At 39.1% G+C, this 26,108-nt stretch overlaps 2 protein-coding genes across 4 annotated transcripts in view; one reads left to right on the forward strand and one right to left on the reverse strand.

Moving 5' to 3' along the window:
- The first annotated feature begins 924 nt into the window (after positions 1 to 924).
- LOC134821408 (uncharacterized) lies at positions 925 to 8,543 on the forward strand. The gene is made up of 17 exons (XM_063832149.1): positions 925 to 969; positions 1,211 to 1,316; positions 2,232 to 2,449; positions 2,603 to 2,868; positions 2,999 to 3,123; positions 3,311 to 3,549; positions 3,690 to 3,837; positions 4,057 to 4,205; positions 4,375 to 4,523; positions 4,726 to 4,870; positions 5,017 to 5,196; positions 5,349 to 5,472; positions 5,587 to 5,687; positions 5,846 to 6,236; positions 6,435 to 6,868; positions 7,023 to 7,214; positions 8,202 to 8,543. Exons 1-17 carry the CDS (start codon positions 925 to 927, stop codon positions 8,415 to 8,417), a joined length of 3,228 nt encoding a protein of 1,075 aa, XP_063688219.1. The 3' UTR covers positions 8,418 to 8,543.
- Positions 8,544 to 8,549: 6 nt separating this feature from the next.
- The window catches only part of LOC134821331 (formimidoyltransferase-cyclodeaminase-like), an 82,269-nt gene continuing 64,710 nt past the window's right edge, over positions 8,550 to 26,108 (reverse strand). The window contains exons 2-12 of one of the 3 annotated variants that reach the window (XM_063832066.1): positions 12,214 to 12,344; positions 11,729 to 11,861; positions 11,346 to 11,467; positions 10,990 to 11,122; positions 10,658 to 10,809; positions 10,425 to 10,509; positions 10,033 to 10,196; positions 9,700 to 9,847; positions 9,396 to 9,565; positions 9,119 to 9,280; positions 8,550 to 8,955 (exon numbers count right to left, since the gene is read on the reverse strand). In XM_063832066.1, the coding sequence (XP_063688136.1) occupies positions 8,782 to 8,955; positions 9,119 to 9,280; positions 9,396 to 9,565; positions 9,700 to 9,847; positions 10,033 to 10,196; positions 10,425 to 10,509; positions 10,658 to 10,809; positions 10,990 to 11,122; positions 11,346 to 11,467; positions 11,729 to 11,861; positions 12,214 to 12,315 (1,545 nt within the window). In that variant the 5' untranslated portion in view covers positions 12,316 to 12,344 and the 3' untranslated portion in view covers positions 8,550 to 8,781. Of the gene's footprint in view, positions 8,956 to 9,118; positions 9,281 to 9,395; positions 9,566 to 9,699; positions 9,848 to 10,032; positions 10,197 to 10,424; positions 10,510 to 10,657; positions 10,810 to 10,989; positions 11,123 to 11,345; positions 11,468 to 11,728; positions 11,862 to 12,213; positions 12,345 to 15,758; positions 16,967 to 20,971; positions 21,060 to 21,167; positions 21,315 to 21,501; positions 21,647 to 21,875; positions 22,001 to 22,193; positions 22,343 to 22,773; positions 22,905 to 26,108 lie in introns of those variants that run through there. The other 2 variants (XM_063832067.1, XM_063832065.1) reach the window with 2 other exon arrangements.

Consider the following 26,108-nt stretch of genomic DNA (forward strand, 5'->3'; position numbering starts at 1 on the left):
GAGCTTGTTATATTATACTTATTCTTGAATGACATTTGACATTCTCGGACACATGTGCACATCAATTTTCTCTGGATTCAATAGAAAGTTCGCACGTAAGCAAGTGATGACTCAACTTCGAGTCTGGTTTATCAATCAGCATGAACTAAACAAAAACCCAATCCACGATCTATGAAATAAATCAGGCAAAAGCTAAACCCATTGTTATTACATTTTGGTTTTGATCCAGAGAAGATGCTTCATATATAGTTATACAGCTCGCCTCGATTAACAGTAACATTTTAAAAACTAGGTTATGGTCGCAGTTGGAAAGGAAGGATCTATTTTGAGTACGAGATTTCGTTCGCCGACCAACTTCTAGATGACGTGAATATTTTAATAGTCTGACCTGAAGCTGTTATAAGTGAGTCCATATGTGAATTTGAAAAGAAATTTGATAAGGCCGGATTTTATCACGATCTTTCATTTTACCTAAGTACATGATATTGGCTATTGGCTTATTTTTTAGCAGATACGAAAATAAGTTACTTGCTCAGCTTACATTCCACCACAAATAATGAATTTATAAGCGCTTGGCGTGCATTAAATAATAATAGATTCGATTTCATTCCCGGAAGTGATTAAACCGATTAATCGAAATACAATTTTCCTATTCGATATTAAGTACAAAGGCATTTATAAGAATAATGTTGCTATTGCGTTCATTTTCAGAACGATTTAAACCTTCTGAAAATTGCAAATTCCATTTTACCATTTTATCCTTTTGTCATATCATTCGTTGTTAATGTAAAAGTTCCAGCCACGACCGGTTCAGACTTTAGATCAACTACTTTTCCATAATTCCCATTAGGTACTGAATTTATTCATCCGCTGTCCCTATTTGAAGGACTTTGACCATTGTTAAACTTAACTAATTATAGGAAGATGGGAAGAAAAGGATCGTCCCGTCAACAGGTCCTACCCGGCCAGGTTAGTCTACCAGTTAGTATTGAAATACAACTCATGATATTATCACCGTTGTTGTTTCAAGATGATTTTAAAACATTGCAAATAATCACAAAGAAGAACTACACACTATGATAACGTGATGTCCTGCCAGGGACGGGACCTCTCTCTGGCTGAACCTCAGGTGTCTTCCTCGGATGAGGACACTAGCAGCTCTTTCCACTCGGCAACCTCAGATCATCTATTAACTCCCATAACCCTTCAGGGCCGTGGCCATGCAATGGTCCAGTCTCAGATGTACCAATCTGAGGAAGACACCAGCGGCGATCTCTACTCGGAGGGCCTTACTGGAGCAGCTTTCCATGATACTGGTACGTACGGTTAATGGTTGCAGTTTGTCTAGATGAATATATATACAGGGTGGGCCAAAAGTCAGTGTGCAAACGTTTGGTCTTATACCTCCGCTGAGTTTTATATTTGAGAGCTGTTGCTTTGCAGATGGCATACTCATACTGTACTTACTGGTTCGAGGATTCCGTCGTCAAAATTTGAAAATTCGAATATTTTAGACCACGCCCATTCAATATTAAAACACCTATATTGTTTTCTCTGAAAATTCTGAACGCCTAATTTTTTTAGAGACGGTAGATTATCAAATGTTGCATATGATCTGAAAAAATGAGGCAAAACGGATTAGAAATGACGAAGTTAACAAGCATTTTGTGTATCTCGTTAACAAATTGACTGGGTGATTATGTGACACGACACCTTAATTGGGCACCCTTAACAATTCCCATAATGTTTAACGGGGTAGTTAACGGGGTCACCTTATCACGTGATTAGGTAAACCAATCACCTGATCACACGTAATGAACAAGCTTGTTATGCTTCATATCTCGGTCATCTGAGAAGCTAGAACTCTCATTCTTTCAGGGCAAACGTAATTCGAATGGCCAAACACAATTCAATAACATTTAGCTTGATCCGATTATCCAAACTATCAAAAAAATGTGAAAATGAACCTCCATTTGAAAAAAATGAACGCGAATATTTTTCGAGTTGACAAATTCCTCGAACCAGTGGTGGTACTAAGTCATACCAGAAGGAAGTATTTCAATTGGGCACTCAGTGACTGAGCTATTAAGGCCAACGTTTGCACACTGACTTTTGGCCCACCCTGTATAATATATATATAATCGCAGATTTATGATCTCTGTCAAAAACATATCAAAAAGTTTCAATGAATATTTTGGTTGTTGTGAAAAAGTTAAAACTTTTCCCTCCAGGAGTTTACGAGATTCACCACGCTGGAGGCAGTGGTGGACTCTCTTTCTCCAGTACTGGGCAAGTAAAAGTGATGATTGATGGGGGTCATCAGAGTTTTCACCGGGATGAAATCACCGAGCACAAGAGACCTGGGTATTACACAGTGAGGCGGGGAGGCAAGAAGTACAACATCAAGTACAATCAGTTTGAGATTGATGAGGTTGAGGTTGTTTCACAGGTAATAATTTTGTGATTTTGTAGTTTTGAAATCGTCTTCAAATTGACTGACCATTTTCAACAGGGGTATTATTAATATAATTTCTCAAAAACCTTCTCCATTAATGTCCCTCAGCATAGCACCCTCTAGTAACTAACTTCCATTTCTTTTCAGAAGATCGCCGTCCTCCAAAGTGACAGAGCAAGGTCACCCTCCCCTCGTCGTGCAGTCTCCATAGCCCAACCAGCCGCTTGTACAACCTCTGGTATCATCAACTTCTACCCTTACTTCAGAGTAAAGATGGGTCGCAGGACAGTGACCTTGCCGTACAGTGTACTCTCCTCTGGTAAACTGAAGGGAAGGTTTATCAAGTTCCAGTACAATGGAGTGAGTAACAAAGTAAGATGCAGAAACATTCAACCTGTCAGAAACTTGTACAAGTGAGATCTCTTTCAGAATACTTCCCCAAATTTACATTGATTGTTATCTAACATTATAAGTTCGTGATGAACCATTTCAATGTCTTAAAAAATTATCAATCATTAAAAATGTTAACGATTATATTTCAAGGTGCATAGTAAACGGAAAAGTAGAGAACGTACCCTTTACAGACATCAGACCTCACAATGATGACATGTTTTCTGTAACTCACAACGGCGGAGAATACACCATCTCTTGTGCATCTGTTCATGCTGGTAGGTACTGTCCAAACCTAGAGAATAGAGAGTGCGCTGTATTGTCCTTCGTGCAGTCTCACTAACGTTCAAAGAGAGACACAATCCTCCGAACTTTTAACTTAAAATGTTGGTCGGCTTGCTCCTAATAAATTGCAAACTTTATGGGAAATTAAGTTGCGACCGATAAATTATATTGACTTCGAAGGTGACGTCATGCCTGGACATGAAGGGCCCTACGACCACAAGATGCTATTCAACAGGCCCAGAAGGAACAGAGCTCGCATCAGTCAGATGGGAGGAGGTAACTTGAGGATGAAGAGCAAGAGACCTAGGAGAAGAGTGGACGATCTCCCCAAACTGGAGATATTTGATGTGTCTTACTGCTTGTGTTATCTGATTGTGTTGAACGGTTCCCAGATCATTATGCCTCATCATAGGATCAAGGTTTAAAGCTAAACTCACGATATCTCAAGCAGTTTTAAGTTTTTAAAAGCATCGAATTTTGAATTTCTCAACTTTATCATTAGTGATGTTCAATAAGACAGCTCGTATCTATCCTTTTTAACAACCCTCACTTTCTACAGGCGTCAATAAAACACCGAGGTTACCTGAGGTTCAGATACAACAAGCTGGTGTACTACGTCACACCTCAGACTGTCCACCAGGCTTTCTACGCCCCTGTTGTCGGATACTACGCCTGTCTTCTCGAAAACCAACTCCTCGTTATCAGCGGTTAGTTCGGTTAACATTATTTTGCAATTTAGATGGGTATGTTTCTGTTTTCTAGGATGTCCTGTATATTGCTTTATTCTAAAAATGCTCATATTTTATGTTTAGCGTGTTTTTATGTCAATTCAGTCAATTGCTGACAGCTAGTGCAAATATTATAATTCCCAAATAATCACAATTTCAAAGCTTCACATAAAGGGCTAAAACTCTGCTCTTGATTAGGAATGGACATAGACAGAGACACTGAAAACCCCGACATGTTCACTATTAGACACGACGATAAAGAGCACTCAGTCACCGCACCAAACGTAACCTTCTTGGGAGAGTTCCTCCTTGAACCTGACACTGGAAGAGACGGCTTTGGAGATAACGTAAGATACCTGAGAAGCTTTATTTTTAGCTGTGACATTCGTTCCAATATTATAACTTTGCTGTAGCTGAGTAAATGGCCAAACTTTGAAAGTTTGTAGTTTGTTTTAAGTCAAGTTTTAATCGTTACGAGCCGAAATTTCTGGTCTCGATACAATTTATCACGACCAGGACGACGGAAACGGTGACGGATCCTCAGACAACAGCACCTCCGACAGTGATGCCAGTGTAAACGGACGAGACGAAGTGATCAGGGACGCTGATGACTACGCCACCACAACCACTATAATCAAAAGGAGACGCACCACTAGAGTCGTAAGGTCAGGATCAACGGAACTGATGTCGTGGTACCAGAGGATCAAATCACTTACTGCACCAACCCAAGAGGATACGCCAAGTTAGTAGGGGTCTTTTTTGGAAGATGAAATTCTTCTAATACAGTTATAATAAGCTATAGAGATATGATAGTTAAAATGTCTATTTGAGAAGAGAAAGCTCATAGTAATTTATTCTACACTTCAGGGTCAACTACTACGGAAAGACATACTACATCAAAGTGGAAGATATTGGTGATGACTTTGATGATGATGTTGTTGGGTTCTACTCTGTCAACTTGGACGGCCTGCCATTCATTGTCACTGGAATTGACATCAGAGATCATCCCAGAGTAAGTATCCTTCACAGAAATACCCTGAGTATTTCATCATCATGCCGATGCTGGCCTCCAAATCAACATCTGAATTTTGCTGTATAAAATAGGTTTACCGTAAGTTATTTGAGAAAAATGTTTTCTATAAATGCTCACTTTTCCAGAGACCAGGTTACTTCATCGTCAGATTCAAGGAGAACAAGTTCCTGGTGCCAAAACACGGAATCCTTTACCTTGGAGACTACCCCACTAGTTACGCACCAGACTACTGCTCTATCGACTACGATAGTGAAGATGAGTTCTGGATGTCCGGTGACAGTGATATTGATAGTAGTGATGATGGGGTAAGAGCTTATCCTGACAAAACCAACAGATATGGCTTTAGAGTGATTATTAGTCGACTCAGAAGCGAGTAAATTGCTCTCAAAAATGAAATAAATCTGTATTGTTGCTGGCCCTGGTAAAATTAACGTTAACCCCTCTATTCCCTCTCCAGGTTGACATGGTTAGTGAAGCAGATCCTCAAGAGTGTATTATCGTCAGGGGTGATGACCAGGACTTCAATGCTCAGCTCCCTGATACATTGTGCGCTAAAATCCAACCTGGACAATCTGCTACTGGTAAGAACACTTCACCATCTACTTACACCTTCCAAATTTTTAAATCAAGTATAAAAGATCATTCTTAAGTTGAAATTCTCCGCGTAGGTTGTATAATTTGATGATTGTGTTCAGGCAAATCTGTGATGGGATACAAGGTCACAATCAACGGACAGGACTACACAGTTCCAGCTAGCAAGTGTAAATTTGATGCTAACAGGCCCGGCTGGATGGAGGTCAGTTTGAAAATTTGCAAGATGTTTTTATCAAATCTGACCATATCTTCTAGTTAAACATATTTATTTATTTCTGCGGGATAACACACGAGATAAAAGTTTTTCTTCTTATCAAACACCTAGTTTATTATAAAAGTTTAACATCATGTATGTTCCAGGTAACCATCAATGGCAGGAAATACAGTGTTCACATGAACAGTGTCACTCCTATCAGTGTTCCAATCGTCTACTTCGTGCCAATTGAGGACGACATCCAAGTCATCCCCGCTCGCTACATCAGACGAGATCCTGAGCATCCAGACGAGTACGTCCTGGTCACCTTCAAGGGACGAGAGTACAGGATACCCATCTCCGACTGCACCCTTATGGACGGAACACCCATGGGACCTGATGATGTTCCTGATGATGATGCTCCGATCTATGGTGGTGATGGTGCTTACTCCGGCCCTGATAGGCTTTACTGGACTATCCCTGATGGAGCACCACATGGCGGCTACTTTGGACCTGACGGTACTTACTACGGTCCTGACGGGCGTCCTTACGGCAAAGGTAGGAGCATAGATCATCAATATCATCATTTAAGAGCAAAATCAAGGGTGTAATCGTGGTATGATAGTTGCTTCAACACAAATACGTTTTGAACTATGTTGAAAATCAAGTCCATGAAATAAATCCTTATTGACAGTAAAAATCAGTAGCAAAACGATACTAAATCAGCAATTTGATTTGATAATATCTTTGTATCAGGAACTCCAGCTCCATACAGAATCCCACACGGAGCTCCAGAGGGAGGTTACTTTGGACCTGATGGACTCTACTACGGTCCTGACGGACAGTGCTACGGACCCGGCATACCATTCGGACCAGCCGACTGGGCTGCTCTGGGCGGTAATGGAAGTGACAGACCAATACCAGATCTACCTAACAAGTGCTCCAGGTTCTGTATCCTTCACGGAGGTCACCGGATGAGGAGACGCAGGAGGAAGTCTCGTGCTGCTGACTACTCTGATGGAGAAGGATCCTCTTCTTCTTCCTCTTCTTCTTCGTCATCCTCATCTTCTTCTTCGTCTCATAGCCATAGTCACTCCTCCAGAAGTGGAAGTGGGTCTGGACGTCACAGAGGCTCCAGAGGACATGGTGGTTCCGGATCTGCCTCTGGAAGTAGAGGTGGTAGGGCTCAGGTAAATAATTAAACTGCGCAGACATTTTTATAATCCATCGTTGATCATATCATCAGAAGTATCACTTTATAAGTAATAATAAATACAGTAACGTCTGATAGTCGTAGCATATAGAAGTGTATTTCATTATTCATGACTTACTGTGATGTGACAGGATGGAGGACACAGAGGTTCCTCTGCTGTAGGTGGATCTCAAGGAGGATCCAGAGGTGGATCCAGAGCACGAGGAGGTGCTGATGTGGAGTTTGTAGACGTTGGATACAACAATGGAGTGGATGTTCGTGTAGAGACAGGCACGGTTCAGCATACTGGTGGACATGGTGCTCCCAGTGGAGGCAGTTATGTGGTTAGTTCCTTAAATATGTTTTTATTAGTGTCGCTTTAATTATATTTTGCATATTCAGAACCTTGAGCTAGTGGCTGAGGCAATTATCAATAATCATGCTTTAATTCCGTTTAATTTTATAATAACATTTTTTTGACGATATAACGATTTAGGAGGGGAAATCAATGATAGGACAATCACCAGTGAAGAAGTCCTCGAAAAATATTGTGAAATTTGTCGATACAAAGGTGAAGCATCATGCATGTGCATAATTTGAAAGCCCATCCTTCAGGGACCTTTCTGCTTAAGAAAACTTTCTCATGAAGATATCTTCATTCCTTGTCATTGAGACAGTAATTTTTTCTTTTTTATTTTATGATAGAATCTTAAAAAATCTACTCGAAAGCTCGCCCATAAAAGTTTGCATAAAACACCCTAAACCATCAATGATGGAACATCTATCATGAAATTTGAAGCAGTTAGTTGCACTCTGCTCCAAAATAATACTTTCTTTTTTTTTCATTCGCCTGACCGGATATCTTTATCGTGTGTTTACTTTTCATATTATGATGAAAACTATTGATCGCCAAATTTCCCATTGCAAAGTGAATTATGATAGACAATCATCTAACTATCTAAGAAAAAAATCTTCTCAAAATTATTTTAAAATGAATGTTCAACCATTCCAGCACCATTCTGATAACGAGTGTGGAATGTGTGGCAGCCCAATTCCTCCCGAGCCACTTTACCATCATGACCAATATTTTCGATAAGTTTTTGTCCTATCAGTTCAGGTAATTGTATCAAAATTTTTTTCACGGTGCGAGCATCCACTTTTGACTAGCTTTCAGGTTTTTGTTTTTGAACAGTTTTTGCCTTTAATGGAAAAAAATAATATCCACCGTTTTAGTTTTACAAAGATACATGGCTGAGTAACGGAGAGTAACATTACATGCTGATATTACCAAACATGTGTCGATTGTTTCTATCATGTAACAAACCCCCAAGGTATCCAGTGGGGCCCGAGTAGCAGGCTCCGCCAGCTCCCACAACGTCCAGCACGGAGGTGACATGGGCAACATGCAGGTCAGATCGGATGGTATGCAAATGATATCCGGTGGTGGTGGAGGTGGTACCCACGTGGTCTCTGGTGGTAACTTCTCTGGTGGAACTGAAGTCAGAACTGAAGTCAGAACTTCCAGAAGATCTCACAAGAGACATTGAAGCTGGTCAAGTTTAGAATTAGGGTTTGGTGCGGGTAGAGAATCAGAAATGCTCGGGATTGTTTTTGGACAGTAGTTTATCAAGTATTTCTATATTGAACAGTATATTTCAGATTAATTAGAGCGCAATATGTACTGTGTTGTTAATGTTCAGAACACTAACGAAAATAAATCAAATAATCTTTACATACAAGCAATCGTCAATACATATTTTCAAGTAAAATTTTACAATTTAATCCATATTTACATTTTAAATATTTTACTCCCAATATCCGATCAAATTAGGCTTATGTGAACCCCAAAAAATAAAGTCTTCAATATTCTTTAAACAAATTGCAATGACAGTCTCAAATCTAAGACAATAATCATTTCTCAAGTGCTGCAAGAAGTCGAGATGACATCAGTTCGGAAGTTTCCAAAAGTTTTCTTGCTTTGGCCGCTATCTCTTGCTTGGTTTTGTCATTTAAAACGTCATCTAGATTTATCATTACAGTTTTATATGCTCCCCAGATTCCTGTTTCGATGCATTTGATTGCTACCTGAAATAAGGAATGCTTACATTACTTTATTTCATTTCAAATCGAATTCAAATCTACTGACAAAGGGATAAAAGATGACTTCTTGTTAAACTAAATGCTATCTTATAAACATTTACCAAAGTTAAACACCTACAAACACTTGAAGCATCCTCAAGAGACATACCTGTAAGTCAGATTTAAGACTAGCATTATAGTTAGTAGACAGATCCTCCAGTGGAGCCCAGCAACTGCATCCCAGTTCCATTATTTTCATAGGCACGTGAATGATGGTCAGCAGTGCTTCTTCAAGTGCTTCCTGCTTCCGGGCTGTTTCCTCTTCGTTGGCCTGATTTTGTGTGTATTGGTAAAATTAATATTTAAATATAATACTATATCCTGTGTTGAAATCGAAACTTGATAATGATTAATGCTGGAAATGAAGCATTATCTTAATCACTTACCGCAGGCATCTTCTGAGCGACGAGATAGTTGCTGAAAGCCATAGCGTCAGCGTCAATAAGAGGAGTAATCTGGTCGATAGTTTTGTGAAGGACAGGAAGGATTGAGGTGACTGTTTTCTCGGCTGAGTCGTGCTTCTTGCTTCCGTATGTCATCCATCCTGTCATCTGACCTGAGAGAGAGGAGATTGTTTAGTAATGAGATAGATGCTGTCTTGAAAGAAAATAGAGTTGTCTGATCTGCATTCTGAATATCCTCCCCAATTGAAAGTAGTAGGCTGCATGTATATTATGTTGCTTTTCTAACCGAGAGCGAGACCGAGTGCGGTTACGAGTGCAGATACACTTCCTCCTCCAGGGGTGCTGGTTCTGGAACCCACACTCTCAACAAACTGCTGAACTGTTGAGCTTTGTAGAGGCCCGTGTCTGTTCACTCCTAGCACGTACTCTATTACCTGCAAATGAAGGAGAATCAGTCTAGATATCGAGAAATAGGTACAATTTGTTATTGCCAATTGCCATAGTCATGTTTTGATTATTGAACTTCCATGATACTTGATAGTGAATTGATTTAATCTCAAAACGGAAAAGTGGAAATCGAAAAAAAATTGTTTTTAAGGCAATTATAATAAGTACAAACCTTGGATTCTGGTTTGAATTCAGACACAGAGTTTAGTCCAAGTCTGTCAATAACGAATCTCAACTTCTGCTGCTCCTTCATAAGGAAAACGTTTTCTTTCTCGATATAATAATCTGCAGCTTTTATCAGTGCTTGAAGCGGGATGCTACCCACAATGTGACTACCTGAAGAGATTTTAAGATTATTATTATACTCATAGCGACAATCCAAATTGATATGCATGCGCAGCAGAGGGCTGCACTTTTGCGGGCGTTGCAGATTGTTGCAGCAAACATTTGTACAATGAAATTCAAAACAGTTGCGAGATTTCAAACAAAACCACTATAACCACTATAACGCATATTCATTTTTAATCCCTTATTATTTTGTTTTATATTTAAAAAACAACTTACCAACTACAGCGATACTCTGTTCATTAGCGTGTTCTCTTATCGTGTCCATGACATCGTTCAATCCACAAGTGTTGCAATCCAGAATCTGAAAAAAGATCATTTCAATTTTTTGACGTTAAATACAAATTAAATTAGGAAGAAAGCATGCAAACTGTCGACTAAAACTCTTTTATATATGAATCAATTAACCAAACTCGTGATCGTGGTTAACAAACAAAGGATCAAGAGCAAACCTCGCATCCGATAACAGCATTCCCACTGTCCTCTAACAGAACGGTCTTAGCTCGGAGGTCGGTGCGGTTGTTGAGGTGTTTGCAGATCTTGTTGGCTTGGTCACGTGTTCCCATCACGTTAACGTTGAACATCAAGTAACTCCTTGACGTTCCTGAGGGAGATTATAATTTCAATATGATGATCCTCGAGAGCAGGAATTTCTAGTCCTAAAACCTACAGAATCAGTATGAAAAATGGCTCTACTGTTTAAAAAGGTAAGCAATTTATATATTCTAATTCATAACAGTCCTCCTTTCCAAGATGGCTCATTTGATAGAGCTTCAAAACTCACCAACAAGAGTAGTTCCCCAAGAGGGAGAGAAGTCTTTCGGTCCGAATATTGGTTCATTAGCCTCGATAGCAGCTGGCAGGTCATCATAACCCACATCTTCTATAGGGGAGCAGTTGAACTGGTATACTGGCACCTGGAGGATTAGGGTTTAAACTGATAAACTGGCACAAACTGAACACCGATATTCTAGATATTCCAAACTAAGGTCCAAACTTCAAACAAACCAAATGTTTTAAAAGTTGGATGATAAACTTTATAGATTAATAACCTAAAAAGATGCGCGCCAAGTTGGACTCGTCGATGGTCTTTCCATGAAACCAATAATTTTCGAGTATCACCCATTAAAATAAACTTACCTCAAGAAGATCAGCGAGGTTGTGGCTGAAAGTGTTGGCGATGTCCTCACACTGTTGAGGTCCGATGTTGCTAAAAGGAGTGAACACCACAGCGTGCAAAGCTCCCACTGGGTTCAGGGGTCCTGGGAAAGCAGGAGTTAGTAAATGTAAGTGAAACAAACATTGAATATATGCCACATGTTAAGTGGTCTCTTGTATAAAAGAAACTGGCTCACTGGCTGTAAGTTTATGCGTGATATCAGAAAAGATCTAAATTCGATTCAAATCAACGCAGATTTCTTTTCTCGAATCATAATCATCCATTTAAATTTCCCGAAACATTAAAACATATAACTATAAGTTCTTTGGTTTCAGTTTCGCCGCGTTAATTATAAAATGCTAACCTTTGTGGAACCTCATGTCAACACTCCTCTGGACGATAACAGCAGCGTTCAGAGCTCCTTCCACAACTGTTTCGGGGGAACCTACAAAGGAAGCCACCATCCTCTCCGCACCCTTATCTGCGTGCACGTGAACCTTGGGGAGAAGTGGAGTTAGTAATACGACTGTTTAGATATGGAAGAAACAAGTTAATTGCATCTTTATTTAAATTAGTGGAACAGAATTTTACTCAAAATAAAACGTCCGGGAATGAAATATTGCAATTGGTTGACCACCTGGCGTGGGAGCTTCTTGTAATCGGTTACTAGTTATAACTAGTTTACTAGTTTATTAGTTTACTAGGTTACTAGGTTACTAGGTTACTAGGTTACTAGGTTACTAGGTTACTAGGTTACTAGGTTACTAGGTTACTAGGTTACCAGGTTACTAGGTTACTAGGTTACTAGGTTACTAGGTTACTAGGTTACTAGGTTACTAGGTTACCTACCAGAATACATGACTCAGTGTGACAGATGGCCTCTGTGACCGTCTCCACAAGTTCTTGCCGGGTGTCACTGATGATAACAACACAGTATGCTAATCTCTCCATTCTTTATTATCTAACCCTGCTACAAGCTACTGCCATTTGGAGTAATAAATTAAGAATAAGATACAATAAATATTCAAATAATTAGTTTATAAGTTTTACGCAAAATTGTGATTTTTGGGAAACACAATCGCGGTGCAACTGATGTCATTTTAAGCCACTGGCACTAGTCACTAGCCACGCTTGACGCTGACGAAGCGAATGAAATGACCGAATAAGAATGAAGGAATTAAGAAGTGAGGGTTAAGTAGCAGTGGAGCTTCACTTTGCGAGTCATTGTCCTGCTGTAATATTGGTGAAGTTGAAATAATATCCATGGGATTTGTATAGTGAACCATGGTTACCGACCGGTTACTGTTTCTAGCGTTTCGCTGTGGCACTTACAACTTAATTTGTAATGTTATACTACGTAATAATACAAAATGTTAAATCATAAGATTAAATCTGAGATTGAGCGTAGAGAATTTAAAATTTTCTTTCGTTTTAGGTAATTTCTTAAATTATGTCAAGTAAATTTAGATTAGGTCTACCAAGCGTCCCTTTTAAATTTACGTCAGTCTCAGCATTAATACTAATAGCAAGGCCAAATAAGATTGACAAATAGGCTGGAGAGCCTAAACTTAACAGCGGTTATATTCTTAATGAATGACTTACAACCAACAAAGCAAAATAATATTTGTCATATCTCTTAAAGAGAATTATCGCTTCATGCATTTGTGTAATGTGTATGAAGCAGTTATTAGTTTAGAGCGAAAAAACAAAAGGATTCAAATTAAACAGCCGCACATCTAAATCTCCAGGACAACATGTAAGAAATTAGGATCGCAAGAAACTCGAAAAAGATGAGCTTTACACAGTATAGCATCATGGTTACCAGGACAACAGCACTTAATTTACTCCGGGGAGGTATCGTATGTAGAGAGCGAGCTATTCTGCCAGTTTATTACAGATCAGGCTGTCCACATTTTCATGGCATGGACTGTTTTTATTGGAGTCATTAAAATTACGTTAAAATGCATAGTGCTTACGCGGAAAATATTAAGACTAAAACTTATAAAAGTGCAACTGAAAATGGACAATTAAAATCTAAAATCCAATCCGTGGATAAATATAATACGGGAGCATTAAATTTTAAAATAAATGTTACTTGTTGATGATTCGCAGTGTCAGGTTCCATTATTCACATATTACTACAGTTAGATGGATGGTCAATATGGAACTTTTTTTGGTTTTGGTTTTGGTTTAAAGAGCTTATACATGCCACATATGTCCAGGTGTATTATAATAATGCAGGACTTCTAGGCAATGAGCTTGGTTGTGGGACACACTCAACTGGGGAAGTTGAGAGGCCTCAATCAAGTCTCATTAAAGAGATATCAACAGAGTGTGAACCACTGCCAAATTAACTTAACCACTGCCAACTTAACTTCAAATTCAAAATTTAAGGTATATATCATAACGTAAATACCAACTCCATGCTAATAGTTGTAACATTATACGTTACTCTCAAAGGAGTGAGTCAGTAAATCTAATTCTAACTCACTAAGTTTGGGACTACGAACTAAAAAAAACTAAAACGTAACATCCGCTCACCAAGAACGCTTAAGTGCGATTAAAAACGGTCACAATGATCAACGAGTCGAAGTAACTGTAGTTAAACGTTAAGTTTAAAAGTGAAGCATTATGACACAATATGCAATAATCATAATACAGTCTTGTATTTTCTAATTCTACATGACACATGGCTGTAACGGTCACCTTGCTTGTTGAGCACGTGGGCCACCTTATCACGTGTTATCAGGTCAGTACGTGAGATAGCATGTGATGTGTAACGAATGTTATACTCACAGCTGCGTACTGCATCACGAGACTCTAAAACTTATTTCAGATGATAACTCCGAATAAGAATCATTAGATAATAAATCCTCTGAGCCTGAGAAAAAGTCTATGATTATTTGGTTCTTTGATTATCCCCAATTTCAACCCAAAAGATAATCCATGGTTCCGTCAACTGTAATAGAGGATATGTAGGAACTACTGAGAAGTCGTTAAAATGCAATAATTTTCAATACTCCATTGTCTGCGTGAATTTATTCTTGTGAAAGAATGTGGAATGAGCAAAATAAGAATACATCATAAGACAAGTGAAACATTTCCTTCATAATTTACGAAAAAAGTTGCAGAATATAATTATACACAGCATTATTCAACATAACACGAATTCTTGACCTCCAAGTAAAAATAGCCTCCGGGGTCACTACAACATTCTAGAATGAAGCAGACGAGGGCGATTAGCTGCAATCACTGGACAGCAACGACAACCAATAAGCTGTTGAGCTGTCATGTCACGTGACTAACAAAACAAATCTGCCCGTCTCCGAGAAACAAGTCGGTGCTGCTAACTTCACTCAGACACTGTAGACGCAAAGTATACTATAATGTATACTTTAAAGTATAAAGTTGGTCGTTTAGCTCCGGACAGTCTATGCACGGTCCCTGCACGGTCCATGCAACAACAAGAGAACACTCCATGCACGGTCCCTGCACAATGAACACTTGATGCACGGTCAGTCCCTGCACACTCCCTGCACGGTCTATGCACGGTCCCTGCACAGTAACATATGAACACCGGCACTTTTGTAATAACAGCTCCTCAACTTCACATTACCAAACCGGCTACTAACCGGCACTTAAAAAGTGGTCACTAGCCGGCTACTAACCGGCTACTAGCCGGCTAGTGACCACAAAGTGGCTACTAACCGGTTACTAGGCGGTCACTAGCTCTAAAGCAGACCTACTTTCTCGAGGTTCCAAACCGGCTAATAGCCGGCTCTTGTAAAGTGGTCACTAGCCGGCTACTAACCGGCTAGTAGCCACCAAGTTTGGTAATGTGAAGGTTTGGTAATGTGAAGTTGAGGAGCTGTTATTAAAAAAGTGGCTAGCCGGTGTTCATATGTTACTGTGCAGGGACCGTGCATAGACCGTGCAGGGAGTGTACAGGGACTGACCGTGCAGGGACCGTGCATCAAGTGTTCATTGTGCAGGGACCGTGCATGGAGTGTTCTCTTGTTGTTGCATGGACCGTGCAGGGACCGTGCATAGACTGTCCGGAGCTAAACGACCAACTACCCAAAGTTTTTCAAAAGTATAACATATACTAAAAGTATAACGCTTACTATAAAGTATACTATTAACAGTACAAGAACACGTTAAGGGATCAATGCTGCAGATATCCATAGGTATCGTTCCCACAATACGTAATCATACAGTGTGACAGAGGTGTGGGGGTTTCCAAATAATTATGAGCTAGTGTTATATTTACAAAATAGCTATGCGCAAAGGTAATTACAGGGGGTTTGGGGGCCGGGGGTGGGGGTTATGAATTGCACACAATTGATAACGTAATATGTGAACGGTCCCATGACACAGAGGAGGACTACAATGTTGGAATATTGGCTTGTTTATGCCAGCATATGATTATGTCGGAGGAGAAACCACATGCTGCTCCATCAGTTGACTTGTCGTTGCTTTTGTGTGTAAGCTGATCGGTTAATCGGGAACACAAAGCGCAGTTCCAGTACAATTATACAGGCACACCAGGGCCCAGGGGCCAATTTCACATTCATTTAGAAACATTATAGAAATTGACAATGATTGTGTAGAGAGTTTGTCAAAAATTCTCCGACAAAGTGACTTCTTCGGAAGAAATGTATTTATAAACTGTAAATTCCCAAACAGTAAAAGATGGACAACTTCTGCAGACAGTACAGTTTCTCCTCGCTTCTAATAGAAAATATGTGGTGTGCATAACTGCATACAAGCTGCATTATGTGTATTTAAAGCTGCATTTCCTGGCCACTTCATGAGTTGCACTTAGCCACAGGCGCTATGGCTGGGACTCAAATAGAATATTATTATAAAACATTAACAATCATAACACCTGTCAAAAAAGGCAAATTCATCAGATTTTAAGCAACTCAACCATTATTTCGTTTCTCAATATTATTAGCCAAATCTTTATTTATGTAAAACAAAATTCCCCATTGACTTCAGTCTGTTTCTTTAATAATTAAATATTATTACAATAAACAATTTAAGCGGCCAGCGCAGAACTCTGTATTTGATTAAACTTCAGTTCATAATCCTTCATCACTAAAACTTAGCAGGCATTAAATATATTTTAAACTTTAATGCATTTATTGAATAGTTAAATAATTTCATAAAAAACCGATCGAAATATGTATACTGTTTAGTCGACGATTCCTGTGGATTCTTTATACAATACTTTACAGGTATACTTTACAGGTCAATGAGCCAGTCTCCAATCAATCAACCAGGTTGATGAATTCAAGTATTTTCAAAATAAACGTAGTTATTAATACAGATATCGGAGTTTTAGCAAAGTTCATATAAAACACAAACGTTAAATCCAAAAAGCATGTTCAACAACATTTTCTTCCACGCTTGTCAAGTTGATACTGTCTGCGTTGAGAATATTCTCTAATGTTTCGCAAGTTGATGTAGTCAGCGTTGAGAATATTTCCTTGTGTTTCATAAGTTAGTGCTGTCATTGTTGAACTCTACCTCTTCAATTTCCTCGTCCTTGAAGCGGCGGTAGTAGGAGGAACCCCCCTCTGTGGCAGAACTCTTCTTCCTGAAACAGAATAATTAATTCCACGTAACTAAGTTATCAACGAATCCTCAGGTGGCAATTAAAACATCGTCTCAATTAAGTTATTTTTTTAACAGTACTATTTAACTTAATAATTGATCGAATAGCCAAAAATCAAGTAAGTGTTGTTGTTTTATCACATCCGTGATAATGAACAGACTTGACCAAAGCTGTTTATGTTTACTTCTTTATATAGTAGTAGCAACTTCCTTACTCGTTAATCTTTTTAAAAGATACACGTACGGATATTATCTATTTATATCGGCGTTTTTTCCTTGATTATAGCATTTACACTTTTAATTTTTATTGATACGTACCAGCCTAAGACAAATTTGAATAAAATTTTGTACTTCACGTACGACACTTTAGTCGATTTAGAAATCATCTTATAATTGCATACAGTAATGGAACTGTTGCAAGATGTATCCATTAAAACTTTGTTTGAATTGAAATGATACTTAATAAATTAGTGCGTCTGAATATTTAATACATTTTGATAATATTTGATTAATTCTTATAATTGAAGTTTGATAACTCCTAAGTCTGTTATATATACATATAAATCTAGGATACAGCATTCACAATCTTACAACGACAGAGACGAGGTGTGCTGAGTAGAACTACCAGCTTGACACGCCCTAACAAATGCCAGCAGCCCGGAGACAGGGTCTGGTACGTGCTCCAATACAGCAGCTCACACTGCAACAAGGTTCTGAACAGGACACCAGTAGAGCCTCAGCTGAACATGGCCCGGATAAGATAGTAGTGAACGGGGCGGTCGAGATAGGTATTGATGTCTTTCCAGGACCTCCCAACACATTAGCCATCTCACGGGAGATAAGTATTGATGCACCAAACACGCTCGACTTATCACGTGGTATTGAGACTATCATTGAGAGCCCCTCTTCTCAGAGTAAGTCCCCTTTCCATCTTCACCAGGACAAAATAGGGTCTCCCCAGTCTGCAACTAAGAGAAATATCAAGAAGAAAAGAAGAGTTCCCTTCTTGAGTTATGAGGCGGCTATGTGGATTGTTCATGTGATTCTGGTAGTGTTGGCATGTGTAGACAGGTTTACATGGAACGTTTGGCCGCGACAAAACACCTTCAAGATCGGAGGAGGAGGTGCAGGGGGAGACAAGATAGACGGTATTCTTGATGGACCCTGGTCCGTTCAGATGTACGATATTTTAGCCAGAGTCTCGGGACGGTTCTCTATCTTAGCGCTGAACTTGATGCTGTTTGTCAGGTTGAGGACTGTTGAAAGTTGGCTGTCTTCCTCCTGGATAAACAAACATGTGATTGATTGTAGCAATATAGTGAACGCGAATTTGAGGCTGCATATTTGGAATGGTGTAGCCATGGTCGTCCTGATGCTGTTCCATGTGTGGAGCATCTTGTTTCCTTGTGTTTTTCATGGATTTGGTGCCCAAATACTAGTCGGAACTTTGGAATGGCCTCTGTCTGAACGGAAACCACAGGGATTTAAAGATGCTAACGCCACCGCAAAAATGATGAGCCTTCAGTATGATGACTGTTTCAGGCTTGTCGAGATCACCATCATATTCGGAGTCATGGCCCCTCTCAGTTACTATTGGTTCTTTAGAAAATGGCACATAGCCATCCACGTTCACCGAGTGATGGCAGCTATATTCTGTATCGATATAGTCCGCAGACACACTCATCCACACTCCATATTACTCAACATTCCCGTTTTTGTGGTTTGGATAGTTGACAAAGTAATTTTCGCGTACTGGGGAGATGCAAGTTTATCACAATTTCATAGGATTTTGCTTGGAGAAGATTACATGGTGTTGCTGTGGAAATCGGATGGACACCATCCAAGTAAAAGTTTAGCACCAAACTTTTACCTCAAGTTGAAAGACAGTTCTCTGTCCGAGAACGCTCATGCTTTCACTGCTTTTCAAAACAGGGGACACGTCCAGTTAAAAGATGTACCTGGTGGTTGGAACACGGGGATCATGATCAGGATTTATCGGAACAAAAGAAAGTACCCTCTTTCAAAGAAAGACAGCACCTCACACACAGGTAGAATTGCAGATGCTGACAAATCATCAGCTGTTTTGGAGGCGTACGGACCGTACACAGGTGAAATGTCCGAGCTGATAAAAAACTGCCAAAGCAAAACACAGTGCTTTTCAGGCAAATCTTCCAACTGTTTTAGCACCCTGCCAGGAGGTTTACAAAGTGACGGGCCAGTGGTTCTGATCGGTACAGGGTCTGGTATCAACTACCTCCTAGACGCGATACAATACCGGTTTACTGGAGGGAACCAGCTCATCATACTGTGGAGTACTGGTGATAATTTCCTGTTCAGTTGGGTCAGAAAGCTTGTGGATCAGATAGTATCTCGTGAGGATACGTATCTCAAGATAGTGCTCGCCAACTCTGATAAGATAAACATGATACGGCAGGCTTGGTCGGAAGCTAACCAAGGTTCATTGAAAACGAGTTCAAGAAAAGCAATGAGCCCTGAACAGCTGTTCAACTCTCAAAATAGCCATCCGAATATAGTTCGATACATCTCGGGAAGAATCCCCTTTGAGGAAGAAATACCGCACAATTCGACAGTCTTCTTCCAAGGGTCCCGCACAGTCCGCAAGGCAGTCGACGCAGCTTGTACAAAAAATAACTGTACCGCGTACTTTGGGCGAGGAAGCAACAATGTCAGAAAGATAGTGTTTAAGGAGATAGCACAAAGATCCCTGGTCTACGTCAATCAAAGTTTCAGACGATTATCAAAAGCTGTCGACGATTTGGATCTTAAAAGAAGACTCTCACAAGTTCCAAATGTTTCCTTCAGGTCAACCGCTGCTACCGACAGAGATTCCATCAGGAGAAGGAGTACAATGCAGCCTGATGTTTTTAGTGCAGACGATGCACTGAGTCGGAACGGAAGCATTGACCGACAGAATGACCGAAATAATTCTCCCCTTGCAAGTAGAGAGACAAGCATGAGACGTAACTCACTGCAAGTTGATACATCGCTTAGAAACAGCAGCCGACTAAGCAAGAGATCTTTCACTGGAAATCTTCACGGATCAACAATATTTGAGAATAAGATATTCAAAGATGATCCAGAGACGTACGATAATGAAGAAATAGATGATAATCATGCCGATCTTACAGCAGTAGGAGAAAATGGGCACTCGGGATTGGACAAAGTAGTAAGTTGGAAAAACGTGGCAAGCTCGGACCTCGGGGAGAATAACCCAACAAAAGAAGAAACTGCAATTAGTTTGACAGACTCAATTAGTTATTCGTACGGCGATTACTCATATGACAGTGACGACTTTCACACTGATGACACAGATTCATATGACAGTGATTAACACTTATTATTTACATATAGGGTGTTTCAAAACTCGTGTTCAAATTTGAAATTATAATTTTTCTATTTTATGAAGGAGACAATTAAATGTAATCGGTTTGGGAATGCAATGCTTGTTAGGTCTTACATTATAGTTATTTCTTGAACAATCGTGTCAAAACCTATTTTTTGGTTTGGAAAGTTGATGAAATATTTGGTTTATTTTTGATATGTATTTTGAAATGTAATAATTTATCTACGGTATAATCTAAAATCTAATCTACCGTATAATTTAAAACAAAGATCGAACTGTTTGACCTATTTGTTAGATTTTAAGGGCCATTCAGAATTTGGACACGAGTCTTGAAACACCCTGTATGTACGGACACACCAACGCGTATACATATTATATGTTCCGAGTATCACTTTAGTAAAATAGTTAGATTCAATATACATACAAAATAAATATGACATTTAAAAGTGACACAAATCTAGATATTTACTATTGAAATTAAGTGTTTTACATATTCTTTCCAACAAAACCCACAACTGACAATCACCAGGTCCAAAATATTGTTTCTCCTAATTTCTACAATGGGTTGATTGATAAAATAAGGGTACTTAAGCAACTTATAATTTAATGTTAGAAGAAACGAACCTTTTCCAGCAGTTAATAGAAAGTACGCCCAGGATAATACCAATGAAGAGCGTACCAATACACAGACTGATAGTAGCTGCTACTGAAACTGTCAGAGACACTGATTATCATATTTTTATTTAATATTTAATTTGAATTGAGAAACTTATAACGGCCACACAATTCCCAAAAAAATAGACAAGATAATTCTTATTACCGGACCAATGCTGAGTATTGACAATCTGATAGTCAAACACAAGGGAATCTTTGACACTGTACGCTACTTGAATCTGGTTAGAATTCTCATTTGCAAATGTAACATACATATTGTTATCTATCGCTGTCTTTATCCGATCTTTAAATACTGAAAAAATGATTTCTGAAATGCTGAAAGTGGTTACATGATGTAGATATTATAGCATCAATTAATTGTATAACCGTGGTTTTGTAATCGATTGTTTAGCTGGAAAACGACGGCGATGGAAAATCGATAAATGTGGGTTTTTAATAACGATCACATCGATCTTTCAGATAAACCACTTTAAACGTACGTTGAATAGCAAGAATGTCATTGCCGATGCCATGATACACAGTAAGAGACACGAGAGACTGCGAGGCAGGGACTGGGGAAAGAGAGACATGGTGTATTTGTTGCTCTTTTACTTTTGTTTTTGAGGCGATTGACTGAACTATTGCCTGAGGGTGAAGTTAGTCTTAAAACATTTCATTGGTTGTTATTATCGTACTCAGTCATATCAAAAGTTAGTACTAAAAAGTTAATTCAAAATTGTAACATGGTGAGTTAACACAGTGCTTTCTAGTTTCTACAAACGGCGTTTGTTACCATTTGTGTTATTTTTGGGGTTTGGCAAACGCCACCCAAGAATAACATTGCATACCAAAGTTTTGTGTAAATAAAACTAACCCTCTTAACATTTCCCAGACCAATCCTATGTAAGGTCTGGAATGTGATGTTGAGTTTGAACTGTATGACACAGGAGTTCTCTCCTTCGTAACACACTGACGTATCGTAGAGCAACTCTGTTGAAACTGCGAGAAAATGTTATTTTTTATCCCTTGACCCTTAGAGCGAACAAATAGAGTTAAAATGATGAGCTGAAAGATTGTGTGTTGATTCGTGACTAAAACATAGTTTTAAAAAAATTTAAGAAGAGTTCATGATATACAACCAGATAATAGACCGACAGTGGAGGAAAATAAAACTCCACAAAAATATTTAAACCTGGATTACTGTCGATCTGATAGTCGGATATCCTGAAAGAGATCGCTGGTAAAGAATCCGCCCGGGCCTCAATCCGATACAAGTCAACCGACACCAGCACAGATTGTAGCTTGTTGGTGTAACTGCTCTGACGTAGATGTATCTTCTCCCTTAGAAATATTGTTGTTCAGACTTTCTTTGAGATGAGTAACACGTTCTAAGAAAATAATTTTCACGATTGATCTTGGTGACCGTCGACGAGTCCAACGCGTGCGTCTTGGTGGGTAACATTAATGATTAACATACAAGATTGATCCATGATCCAGGTCTAGCGCATGCGCTCCATATATGCTGTTAATTATATCGATTGAGTTATATAATATTAAACTATTAAAGAACGCGCGAACATGCATGCAAACATAACAAACGCGCAAACTTTGCGCGTAAATGCAGCGCAGCAAACTCAATGTAAAATAAGAGGCGCGTTACATCTTAAAACTAAGTAGACCCGAGACCCTCAATATAATTAACAAGATTGTGTCTTAAATATAATACAGAGATTTTATGCTCTCCGCTACAAAAAAAGTCCAGTACAACATACACGGAGAAGGCAATCTCAGCAATCCAACTGTTGTGTATCGGATAACTCCAAACATTGCACTGTGTAGAATCAACCATGCGACTTCCTTGGTACTGCCATCCAGTGCTTTCGTTTTTTAATAGCTCCAACACCTGCGAAACATTGTATTCGTCACCTAACTGATAAATATGCCAAAAAACAGACAAAAAACAACAAGACCCACCGAATATGTACGAAGGTTGAAGTAAGTATCGTGAGTCGTGACATTATGCAGGTTCTCTTCCGATGATTGCATTAATTATATTACCAATAACTCGCAGGGTATTGGCTGATGATAACATATTACAACATACACCAAGTGTTTTAACAACATCCTGTTAGTGCCAGTTAGAGTCAATACAAGATGGTTTTGTACTAACCATAAATACAACCCAGATTATCTTAAAATTTATTCCGCTTTTATTTTTATTCCCACTCGACTCTCGATTCCTTGCTAGCAGTCCGGTTAATTTAGTACCTTTAGTGGGTCTCATTTAATCATTAGCTCTAATTAAAGAACCTCTCACCCTCTCAGAAAGCTTTATTATTTTTATCTTTTTACTACACTTACTAACACGTGCATATTACAAAGGAGCAATAGTTTGCGGAGGCATTCTAGAACGGTATATATTTTAGCTTTCAGTTTCTGTTTCATTATCTTAAAATTTATTCCGCTTTTATTTTTATTCCCACTCGACTCTCGATTCCTTGCTAGCAGTCCGGTTAATTTAGTACCTTTAGTGGGTCTCATTTAATCATTAGCTCTAATTAAAGAACCTCTCACCCTCTCAGAAAGCTTTATTATTTTTATCTTTTTACTACACTTACTAACACGTGCATATTACAAAGGAGCAATAGTTTGCGGAGGCATTCTAGAACGGTATATATTTTAGCTTTCAGTTTCTGTTTCATTATCTTAAAATTTATTCCGCTTTTATTTTTATTCCCACTCGACTCTCGATTCCTTGCTAGCAGTCCGGTTAATTTAGTACCTTTAGTGGGTCTCATTTAATCATTAGCTCTAATTAAAGAACCTCTCACCCTCTCAGAAAGATATTCCTTATTAAGCTCTAAGTTATTAATTTTCCTTGTGTTTGAATCCTGTCACTTTTTAACTGTTTTTAGTCTTTGTTATTTTCGGCCGATTTCTGCACTTTTACACTGGGTCATCATTCATAATTTCTGGGATTGAGACGACTTATATCAGCATTAAAGGAAGAGTTTGCTTGTCTGACTTACTTCATTAGACACTTCTGGTCAAGAACTGAACAAGAACCAAATTCGAAAACTGGAACATCTAAATGACTCCGCAACCCAGGAATCAACTACTCAGTTATTATCGCTCAATAATCGGTTTGGTATCGACGTTACATACTTTATTATTATTTTTTTAAAAGCTGATTTTAGAAACCAGGGAATTAAAGTTACCCTCCTAAGGCTAACATTAAATCGCTGATTTTATTTATATATATCACCTTTTTTTTGTTCTTTCTTTTCCTTCAAAACATTCCAGTACATTGTGCAGAAAGTTGGAGATGAAGCCGTAGTACGTACATGTAGCATTGCACTGGATCGAACTTGCAGAGTGTGGTTTCCTCCAGTCTGCGCCGCGCGCTTATATAAACATACGCGGCGCAGATCGACTGGAGGAGATTGCACTGTGTAGGCTCCGGTGTAATGTGATATGTATGTAAGACGGCTTTACAAATTTTGGAAGCATGTAGGGATATATATCTGATACCAATCGTATATACTAAAAATACTCTAGCACAATTGTAACTGCAGTTTTACAGAACTCTAAATGCTTAATGAACACTCTTGCAGGTACCACCCGTATTCACACTCAGACCTGAGTTTAGTCATTTTCCGATACGAGATTGGGGACGGGTTCTATAAACAAACAAACAAATACAACCCAACACCATGAAGGTGCTAACTTTATTTTAAACTATTTGAATTTAAGAAGCACGGAGCGGCTCACATTCACACATGACTTTGTTAAGGTCCTGGTTAGGACGATACCAGAATGTCTGGCATTTTATCACGTGATATTGTCACTGATCATCAGTGATATCGCCCTGAGTGGTAGCATTACATATTTACATGTCATATCCAAAGCATGTGCCTAGTGAGAGCAAGATGATTGTTTAGTAGAGCAAGAATTGCCAACTAGCATTCGTTTATATGTTACATATTCACAAATTTAACAAAAGCTAAAGCCCCTGTTAAACAAGATCCCACTTGTTTCCCTCTTCTATCTTTTCAAGTAATCCAGGTTCTACCCTGTAATGCCCTTTGTTCTGCACTATCTGAACATCCCAGCAGGACTCATCGCGGTGGGAGCTGAGCATGTCGCGTAGCATACTCGGGGCTGCCCTCTCCTAATTCTTCTTACTTTCTTAGGGAGTCAACAATTCTTATTGTTTCCTCAATCCCTCAACCAAGATTTACTGAGCCTGCGATCAAACCCTTTATGCTGATCAGGGGAGTACTCTCGTCCCTCTTGTCATTCGTATTAAGGATCTAGTACACAAACCCCAGCATTTCAGAGTTTAAACTTTAAAGATAAACGTCACAAATAAAGTAATGGTACCATGTTGCCCTGCACCATTTTTTCCCTCTGAAAAGAAGCTGCTCGCATGAAGCCTGGTGACCAAACTGCCCATGAATATTCACTATGCAGCATTACATTCTACACAGGCTCCAAATTCCAAAGGGCCAATAAAAGACAAGAACACAAGTCACATGATTGAATGATAGGTGTTGTTGGATGGATTGTTTAGCTCGAATATGATGCACAATTTTAGCAGTCTCCCCTGCCTGCTACCGCCCCTGCCTTCAAGCCTCCACGCGCCTCCACACGCCTCCACAGTCCACATGCCTCCACACCATGGTTCTCCTCTATTCAAGAGGCACTGCCCATCACTCAGTTACTAGTTGCTCATTCTTAGTTTGTTGCTCTATAACCTGTCCGGGCAATCAGCAGCCGAGAGCATAATGGCAAGTCCAAATTCATCGAACGCTCAAGGATACATGTATCATGTGTATATTATGCATAATATGAACTGTATCTGTATTATTTTTATTTAACTACGGTTTAGACATAGCACTATCGACTCTGCCCTGCTCGTTTATTGTTAATCACCAACGCAAGTAGAAAGCAACTTAACAAAATTTGCTGGCCAGTTTCAATCCCACTGTCGTATCAAGTATCAAATCAAATTATTTTTTACTGTGTTTTAAATAAATCATAATTTATTCTAGTTTTAGTTTTTTGGTTTTTAAGAATAAATGATAAAGGTTACACTATAATTTTC

The sequence above is a fragment of the Bolinopsis microptera genome, chromosome 9 (genome assembly GCF_026151205.1).
Source record: "Bolinopsis microptera isolate Bmic1 chromosome 9, MBARI_Bmic_1.0, whole genome shotgun sequence".
Taxonomy (NCBI): Eukaryota; Metazoa; Ctenophora; class Tentaculata; order Lobata; family Bolinopsidae; genus Bolinopsis; species Bolinopsis microptera.